The following is an 8849-nucleotide window of genomic DNA, read 5'->3' as shown; positions in this document are numbered from 1 at the left end:
TCACGCATTTCTCCGACTTCAACTTTATCTACGCGCACTTCTGCAGAACTATAGAGAGAAGAAAAAGAACCCAGTGAAAACAAGGTACACATGTCTACGGTAGTTACTTTCTTTCGATTTTCTGACAAGATTTTCTGCACCTTAGAATAGACAAGCTATATAGCGAAATAATTTTTACCCACAAAAATTAATCTACTAACTTTCATTCAATCTCCGCAATGACATGAACACGTCGTCGAATGGCGCAAGAAAGAACACAAGACGCCCTTTTCGCCAAAGATCGACAAAGAAAAAGTCGCCCTCCGGAAGACGGCGAAGCCCAGTAACGAATTCCGCGCACGCTCTTTCGAACGTGGCTTCTGTCCCGCTAAGAACTACGGCGGCGAAGACGTTCTCGACGTTCGATGGGAATAGAGAGTCGTTCGATGCAAAAGCGTGATCGACTGCCGTCGCTTTCTTTTCTATTGAAATGATCTTCTCCCACGGGAATTCCCATTGCGTGGGTAATCGTGCGCTGGAACCGACATCGTTTCAATTCGTTCTGGATTGGCGCTTTCGCACGACCAAAAGTTATTGCACGCTCTGAAAAGCCCAGTGCGAGTCGCTTCGTCAGATAGGACGAAAAGACCCGGCTCAAAATCGGCGGCTATAATTTATTATTGCAACTATTGTCTCAATGAAGGTTACGATATCGTGCGTGTGATACCTTGTTTAGGAGCTCCGAAATGGCGCTCTAGAGTTTGCAAGGCGTGCTTCCGGTGCAAACCAATGTCGCAGAATTTCATAAGTTCAAATTTTTCAATTTCAAAGCAGCTTTTGATGTAAAATTCGTAGTTTTCGCTGAGCTCGACGTGAAGGCGCGACATTGGAAGAAATTCCTGAACAGATAGAAATGTAAGCCGGTTGACAGACAGCTAGCCGGTATAAGGGGCCCCCAATAGGATCGTTACTTCTCGCTACCGCCACACAGTGGCTAAAGGTGAGAAACATTGTTTTCGAAGCCTTTGCAGTCTACGGCAGCGAATGGCTCGTCGACACGACGCCCCAAAACGACATGAGGCAACGATAATACAAAATATACGCGCTAACAAGCCCATGGAGTAAACAAATGCAACCGAGAAAACGCTCACCGTCATTCCTCTTGATGCACAGAGAGCGAAAATCCGTCCGCGTGGTGCAGGCGCTTGGCACGTGATTGTCGGATTGAACCCGGACTAAGCTCGTTAAATGACCATGATATAGCTAACCTTGCCGCCGGTCTCTTTCAACGTAAAGCTGTCAGATAATGGCTTTTCTAAACAAGTGGCCGTCTTGCGGTACGTAAAAAAAAGAGAAATAGAGCACGCTCGTCTTTCAATTAATTTATTAATTATTTAAATTCTCTAAACGTTACTTCTCAGTGCATGCAGTCACTCTAGTCAACGTCAAAAAGTACACCAGCTGGTACCGTGCTAAAAACTATAAAACTGCCATCAGAAGATATGAAAGAAGAAGGCAACAAATTTAGCTGGGTAACGTCAGAAATCCAAAAGCAAACGTGAAAAGCATGTTGAAACGTTTCAAGACGCTTGCGCTTCTCGGAGCTAGCGCTCTTGATCTCTTCGATTATCAGCGTCGTCGTCATCATCGTCGTCGGCACCTGCGTCCGCCTCATCCTCACGACCTCAAGCGACGACGGGAACGCCGGGAATTTAAGAGCGCTCGCATCGAGTGTAAAAAAATCCGACGATTATCCGGACGAGACGTCGTCTCGACGCTCGACGCAAATGCACGCGAAACAAGCGGCAGATCGAAGGGCACCACCCAAATCGCGACGAACTTTCGCCATCAAGTCTCAAACTTCTTGAACGTCGCGCGACACCACCGTAGCGCGCCGAAAACCGGCTCCTTCGAGTGCCAATCCAAGGGACGAATTAGGATAAGGAATCTGTGTCACCGACGAAGCAGCGGGGCATCCAAATGACCGTGCCGCCGACGAGAGGGCCAGTTACTGTTAGTGCGTTACCATGAAGACGACGACGACGACAACGAAGAATTCAGCGATAGAACCGTGACGGCTGACTGCAACCGGGGAAGCATTGACTTGTGACAGAAAACGCAATGTAATTAATGTAATAAAAAAGAACGAAAAAATGTCAGTATCAACTGCTCAATCTAAATAAGAATATCGGACAGGGTAACGACGTGACGACGATTCTCTTCTCCGGCTACAAACTTTCCTTTTACTAACCTCTTCTTCAACAGAAAGCCGGCACTTTGAAGTTCAGCGATTTCCCTTCTTATAACTTGGAGGGATTCGCCGCTCGAGGGACGGTCTCTTACTCTGTCCCGTCCCGCAGTCATTCTTAAGCAGATCGCGTGCAACTTAGCCCGATTCATGATCCGGCTCAGCTGACAACTTCTCTCCGCCGGAATTGGCCCCACACCAGTGAATATTTCAATCAGCGAAACGCCTAAACTGTACACATCGCTAGACAACGAACTTCGCTCACCCGTCGGTGGAAGCCTCTCCGGCGCAACGTACAGAGCACTCATAGGACCAGAAGATCGAGAGCTGTCCAACAGGTGAGCAGACCCTAAATCAGCCACTTTGGCTCTCATATCCATCGTCACCAATACGTTCGTCGGACGAATATCGCCGTGAACGTAAGGACGACGATAAAGCTCGTGCAGATAGGTAATAGCTGACGTCATGTCAACTGCAATTGAGAGCTGTTCGTAATTAGAAAGGTAAGAGCCGCACAAGTGAGCAGCGTCTATCACTTCACTGACAGAGCCCTCGAGTAATTCGGTGATTATTTGAAATGGTAGACCGGGTCTCACTATTGCTCCGCACACTCGCACAATGTTAGGATGATGAAGTCGACTAGCTGTGAGAACTTCGCTTTGAAAAAGAGGAATTGTTCTTTCTGTCGTTATCAAATCGTGAAATTTTTTGACGGCAACTTGCATACCGTGCCAATCGCCAATGAACACGTCTGAAATTGAAAATTTGATTTTAAATTAGAGCAGTAAAGAACCTTTCTTTTGTGAGTTGACCTGAATAAGCTCCTGTTCCTAGCTTGTCTTCAGTGAGATGAATTTGTTGCGGGCTAATGCTTAGAACTTCAAGAAATTGGTCGAGGCTGCGTCGAGATTCTTCAAGTGAATCTTGCAGAGTTTGACGTTGAGAGCTGAGCCCTTGGCATTGTAACTCCAAGGCTTGTCGTTGAGTCTGGAATGACTGACGTTCATCATGGAGAAGAATCCTGATTTCATTTCTAGAAACAGAGACGATGTGCAATTCAGTATGCTATTCATAAGAGTGTAGACATTTTTCTTACTTCTCCGTTTCAACAGATTGGCACTGGGCCTCGAGTGTGCGGCACTGAGTTACTTTATCTAACCTAACGCACACAATAAAATTGTTCAATATCTTTAGGCTTTTTTCCCAACTTTTCTGCCTCGAGTTTTCTACATTCAGATTGCAAGGAATCAAAACGTACGCTGTTATCAATATTTAGCGTAAAGTCATAAAAACGGTAAAAGTGCTTACCGATGAAGATCCAGTTGGCGTTGAAGATCATGGCTATGAGAAACACACTCTGACCTGCATGAACAAAGGTAGAGCGGAAAGAAAAAAATAATATCTTACATTTCCTCTTGAAGTTCTTCGTATTGTTCTCTAAATTAGAGCGCTTGATTGCTTAAAAATATTCCTATTCTGCATGAAAACATCTTATTAACCTCATTTTCTCAATTCGCTGCTCGGCGTCTCGTATGCTTCGTTGAACCACTGAAGATGGAACTGATGTAGACCGAGGGAGGAGGAGAGCCTCAATCCTCATGTAGAATTTGTTCAAAGGACCTTTCAAATCACATGATCTCTTTTCCATAAATGGGAAATAATTACCAAGTGAAATGATTCGCAACATTTTCTTGCATCCTCTTCTGTCATTGCCCCCAGAAAGAATGAGATGAGCAGAGCCGTCTTGACCAGCAACACAGTGAAGTGTGTGGTACAAAACCGCAGGGTTATCAGGCGTCAAGTCGATCTAGGCATCATGATATTTTCGGTAATATTTAAATCATTAATAAAGTAATGTACCTCGTAAGATTTTTGTTTGTCAAAATCCAGTACGTATCCGCTGTCTTCTTCTTCCGATTTGTCTACACAAGAACCGCCGAACAGTACAAAGATATTCTTTTCTTCAAATCCTCTTTTCACAAGTCGACAGATTTGGTGACCGGATCGAGCTGATGGCTTCGGAAGGAAATTGATACAAATCCATTTCTATTTCAAGATTTATTTCTGGTTTCATCTAAACGTATGATTCACCTTGTTGCGCAAATCAACGGCAAATGCGTCGTCGAGGTAACCTCCCCAACCACCCCACCCTCCATGGAGTAATCCTCGGCATTCATCAATTGCTTCCATGGCAGCATGAGAGCGTGGAACAGGTCTTTCTCCACTTAATTCAGCATCCAACCAATAACCTAATGATCAACCCTAAAATTATCCTTGCACAGCACTAATTATTATTACCTTTCTCTCTTCCCTCCTCAAAATGAAATTCATAAATCTCGTTATTTACTCCCCAGAAGGTTTCTGCTCCTGATTGCAGAAGTTCTTGAGGAACAGTTCCGACTACTCCTCCAAACATTATCATTCTTCTTCCAATGGCCCACAAACAGCAGTAGGACCGTTGGCATGGGTGCTTTTTACGGGGAGGCGTGGCCACTTTGATCCATTTCATTTTCTTTGGTTCCAAACCAAACACCTCTCCAAGAAGACCACCGCCTTCTTTCGCTCCCCCGTACGAATACATTATGCCATCGATGACGATGCATCGTGCTCCATGGCAAGGCGGAGGAATATTCTTTCCTTCGGCTAAACGGCGAACCCATCTTTTCTCTTCTCGAACATTGCACGTCCAGATTTCATTGCGGGGAAAGTATGATTTCTCTGCAGTTCTTCCACCGAAGACATGCAATTCATCCCCGATCAACGCACTCTCGTGCAATGATCGAGGCTCGGGTGAGGACCTTCTAGCCATTTTTTTCAAATTAGTAACATTAAGCGACGTTTTGCTGCCGGAAAGAAAGACCATATGTAAAACAATGCGATGAAATAACCGCACAAAACACTTCATCGAACAAAGAAATTCCTAAAGACAGCATTCTAAACCTACTTTAAATTGATTTGTTCCCGCTCGCTTATAGGAGGATCAGGGAAGAGGAGAAGCGATCTCAGATATCCCCGTATAGACCACGTGATCGTCACATGATCGTCACGCGGTTGATACGGGACGGTGACGTATCCCTACGTGACCCTCAATCAAACCACGACAGAGTAATTCTACGAAATACCGTAATCTGATGCTGATTAATCCATAGGTCGCGAGGGTCACCCGCCTACTACTTCGTGTCCTTTTCCTCTGACATTTTGCACCCATGGATGATTTGTGACACATGTACGCTTGTATCGCTTGCACAGGCGTCGTTACAAAAAAATTGAAGGCTTCCGGTGGTGGCACGTACATCTGAATCGCGGCGAAACAAGAGTCGGAGAAAGGACACGCTCACGTGCCGTACGGGCACTGCGAAGAAACTCGATCGCCTAGTTCGATCAGCCTCTCTTTGCCAGCCGACTCCTTCGAACGGGCTTTGTTTGATCAAAGCGCGACGCTCGATCGCCGCCTTGCGTCCATCGAGCTACGCCTTCCGTCAATATATGACGCGTACTCGAAGTAGTATTGCGTTCGACGGTCTGACTGACGCGAGATCAGCGCGAACGCGACAACGCAACCCGAGACCTAATGTTCGACTCGGTTCTGCTGCTAAATGAAGGCCAACATGGGCAAATGGAGAACCTTCTGCGACGAATTGTAGGATCGGAACGATGTCAACGCATTTTATACGATAGGTAACCTGCAGACTACACTTCCACATTGGAATTCACGGCCTGTGGAAGCTCGGAATGACGACAGGTTGTCGCAGATAGAATTCACTAGGATATCGTGCGGCATCTGTTGAGAGTGACGAAGCAGCAGCAGAAGATTGCATGACATGGCATCATGTGCTGCATTGATGAGCCTGTGCACATGCAGACGAGTCCAATGAGTGTCGATTGAACGCCGTTGGAGAGGCACGGTATGAATTCCACGTTGGCTATCTAACGCCGTCGTTCTGGGTGATATCGTCCAGCCACACGTGAACTAGGTGCACATCCTCAGAAAACCACAGCGTTTCATCGGCTCATCCACTAATACTGTAGTAGTTTGTTTCTTTCGTTCAGCCAAGTCAGTATGACTCCCTAACGAAGAACGCCAAATGTGCTACACGTACTGCAGCGTCTCTTTTTCATTTACTGCATATATGGTTCGTCAGATCGAGCGTATCGCGCGTGATCGACGAAGGCATGCAATCGCCTTTTCGAAGAGATTTTGGCGCTATGTAACGGAATCGTGCCGCTTCTCGCGAGACGGTCACGATGCTTTCTCGAGAATATGTTTTAGCGTTCTCTTGCTCGATCGAATGAGAGAGGCATAGAAGGAACGTAGAGGTTCTGATCGGACTTCGGGAATCCGCCAGAGAGAGTTCCTCACATGCAGTAAGCTAGAGGACAGAGCGAGTTACGAAGTAGACCATTTTTCGCCGCGATAACAGGTCGGATCGAGGCATGCCAACGCCAATACCTACCTGCCTTGTAGAAAGAAAAGTTTGCGCTCGTCCAGGATGCCGCTAGGCGAAGGATGGCTAAGCTAGACGGAGATGCTTTGGGTGAAATTTCGTTTACTTGAAGGCCGCTGTAGGAGGAACCCGTATGTTGTTGGGTGGAGCTGATCTACTCACTTCTTGATAACGCATTCTCGAGGGTTAATTCGCGTTGTCTTCAAGAAAAAGTACTGAAAGATTGTCGTAAGTCGTAGTTAGGCCACATCTCTGTCTGGCTACTCTGCAGCGCAGACCAACTTGCACTGTAGAGCCGACATGAGCGACCCAAAATGGAAGCGTTTTCTTAATCCTGTGATGAGCACAGCGGTTTTTGCTCTCTCTGGTCTTATTTCTGCAGAACTCCTTGATAAACTACTCGAAAGAGAGTGCCTCAGCGACGAAAAATATGAGAAATTACTTCAAAGTCTTGACGATTCTCAGATCACCTCGAAGGAGATTGCTCGCAAACTGTTTCTAACGCTAAAATGTCTCCCGCCTCCATCGTTTGACAATTTCTGCGCCGTGATAGAGCAAGTCTATGGGAAGAATCACCTCTTTTGTTGTTTAAACCCTTCTCTGCAAGAATCGAAGGATGTGGACTCTGCAAGCCAATCATGTGAACAATCTTTTGACACTTCTTCGGGAGACAACGTGTTAAATATTTTTGTTGATGAAAAGTTAATGGAAGAGTATCAGCCTCACCATGAATGTGTCGTAGGCTTAGTTAAATCAAACATAGCAACGACTGAAATGAAAACAAAGAGTCTTCAAGTTTCTCTTCAAGGTCTCTCTAGCATGAAACTAAAACATCCTCGTGAGAAGCGAGTTGGAAATGAAATTGTCTTTTCCGAGCATTGTGGTTTAAGAATTTTTCTACCAGAAACAACGACGGAGAATTTTGAGAAGCAACGAAAGATTATTTTTCGAAGGGTTTCTAACTTATTAGACTTCACAGATATAGAGATTCTGCCAGGAAGTTGTCACGTGATTCTCACTCTTAAAGCAATAGACTTTGTGAGATTCCTCTGCAATCTTCATGATTCTCGATTACTGATTCCTTTCATTCAACTTGACCCTGAAGTTGAAATTGAGTTTGACAACCTTCGTCCTATCAAATTGACTTATCTTTTGAAGCAGACAGTGATAGTATCAACAGTAGGGCATGCTCTTCTTACAGTTGAGCAAACAGCTGCAAACAAGCGACGTCGTCTTTTAGCCAAATGCCATGGTCTCCTTTATTGTCTTGATACTATGGCAGATGTACAGAATGAAGTGACACAGTCAGAATTGCATGAAAGAGTAACTCAACTTTCGTCGCAAGGTGTCTCAAAACTTCGGGGTATCCCGTCATTACTTTTGACAACTTTTCTGTAGATATTTCATTCACTGCCAAAGATCCTACCGACTCTCTCAAGGTATTTTAATTAACTAGTTTCGCTTTGACTTTGGTAAGATAGAAGTCTTCAATTTCTAGAATGCAAAGACAATGCTGATTACTTGGGTACTTCTTTACACACAGCTACGTAGTAGCGTCTGGATTAGATATTTTTAGTCTAAGAAAGTTCTTCAAGCTGCAGCAAAAATGACGAAGTTGCGACGGGCGCTGTTTTATACGTTTCAGAAGACGGGGCAAAAGGCACATTTCTTGATTGTTCATAAATGATCTACGTTCATCCAGTACTCTGTAGATTAAGCGTATAGTGCGTTGCACTGCGCTTGTTTGTGTGGCTACCTAACTGATGTCGTGAAACTTATTGACTCAGGATCTAATGTTGATGCGCAATCGAATTCGGTAAGAATTTGTTGGTTTCATGGTCGTTTAGAGTATGTGTTATTGAAGGGAGAAACGCCTCTAATAGCTGCTTGTAAAACTAATAATATTAGAGTCGTCAAATTTCTTTTGTCAAAAGGGTGCAATATTCGCCTTCGTGATGCCGTACGTTCATGAATTACCAAAACTCAATCTGACCCGTCCTTTTCGATAGTTGGGACGCGATGCGCTGCGTCATGCTTGTGCAAATGGCTATGTGCTAATTGCCGAGTTTTTAATCGACTGCGGCTCTAATCCTAATACTGTTGATTTAAAAGACGTAAGACGAGGATACCGTTTAGCTGAGCCATTCACCTAGACGTTCAATTGCATGATTTTACGT

The 8849-nt window shown here is 44.9% G+C and overlaps 2 protein-coding genes across 3 annotated transcripts; one reads left to right on the top strand and one right to left on the bottom strand.

Annotated features, from left to right (window-relative positions):
- Positions 1-2091: 2091 nt before the first annotated feature.
- On the bottom strand, positions 2092-6774 carry LOC136190936 (uncharacterized). Of its 2 annotated transcripts, none has more exons than XM_065979242.1 (14): positions 6682-6774; positions 6351-6597; positions 5172-6295; positions 4526-5070; positions 4319-4476; positions 4088-4273; positions 3893-4034; positions 3727-3847; positions 3635-3664; positions 3536-3589; positions 3436-3486; positions 3324-3386; positions 3040-3260; positions 2092-2978 (listed from the first exon to the last, which is right to left on the bottom strand). In XM_065979242.1, exons 4-14 carry the CDS (start codon positions 5034-5036, stop codon positions 2155-2157), a joined length of 2361 nt encoding a protein of 786 aa, XP_065835314.1. In that variant the 5' UTR covers positions 5037-5070; positions 5172-6295; positions 6351-6597; positions 6682-6774; the 3' UTR covers positions 2092-2154. The 2 variants fall into 2 exon arrangements, with proteins under 2 accessions (XP_065835314.1, XP_065835312.1); XM_065979240.1 differs by having other exon boundaries at positions 4526-5302; positions 5350-6295.
- A 41-nt stretch (positions 6775-6815) lies between these two features.
- Positions 6816-8572, top strand: LOC136190939 (uncharacterized). The gene is made up of 7 exons (XM_065979246.1): positions 6816-6900; positions 6966-8017; positions 8071-8111; positions 8171-8197; positions 8249-8332; positions 8385-8488; positions 8537-8572. The coding sequence occupies exons 2-6, from the start codon at positions 6973-6975 to the stop codon at positions 8430-8432; spliced, it is 1245 nt and encodes a 414-aa protein (XP_065835318.1). The 5' UTR covers positions 6816-6900; positions 6966-6972; the 3' UTR covers positions 8433-8488; positions 8537-8572.
- Positions 8573-8849: the final 277 nt, after the last annotated feature.

Source organism: Oscarella lobularis, chromosome 9 (genome assembly GCF_947507565.1).
Source record: "Oscarella lobularis chromosome 9, ooOscLobu1.1, whole genome shotgun sequence".
Lineage (NCBI taxonomy): Eukaryota > Metazoa > Porifera > Homoscleromorpha > Homosclerophorida > Oscarellidae > Oscarella > Oscarella lobularis.
This window is presented reverse-complemented; position numbering and strand designations above follow the sequence as displayed.

What these genes read in the sequence shown, in the direction of transcription:
- LOC136190936 (XM_065979240.1), bottom strand. Translation starts at nt 5,132, where the DNA reads ATGAAGTGTTTTGTGCGGTTATTTCATCGCATTGTTTTACATATGGTC. An exon ending in CCGTTGATTTGCGCAACAAG is followed by an intron (nt 4,274 to 4,318) that starts GTGAATCATACG and finishes ATCTTGAAATAG; the next exon opens with AAATGGATTTGTATCAATTT. An exon ending in CAGCGAATTGAGAAAATGAG is followed by an intron (nt 3,665 to 3,726) that starts GTTAATAAGATG and finishes GCTCTAATTTAG; the next exon opens with AGAACAATACGAAGAACTTC.
- LOC136190939 (XM_065979246.1), top strand. Translation starts at nt 6,973, where the DNA reads ATGAGCGACCCAAAATGGAAGCGTTTTCTTAATCCTGTGATGAGCACA. An exon ending in AACTCAACTTTCGTCGCAAG is followed by an intron (nt 8,018 to 8,070) that starts GTGTCTCAAAAC and finishes ACTTTTCTGTAG; the next exon opens with ATATTTCATTCACTGCCAAA. An exon ending in AGACAATGCTGATTACTTGG is followed by an intron (nt 8,198 to 8,248) that starts GTACTTCTTTAC and finishes AGATATTTTTAG; the next exon opens with TCTAAGAAAGTTCTTCAAGC.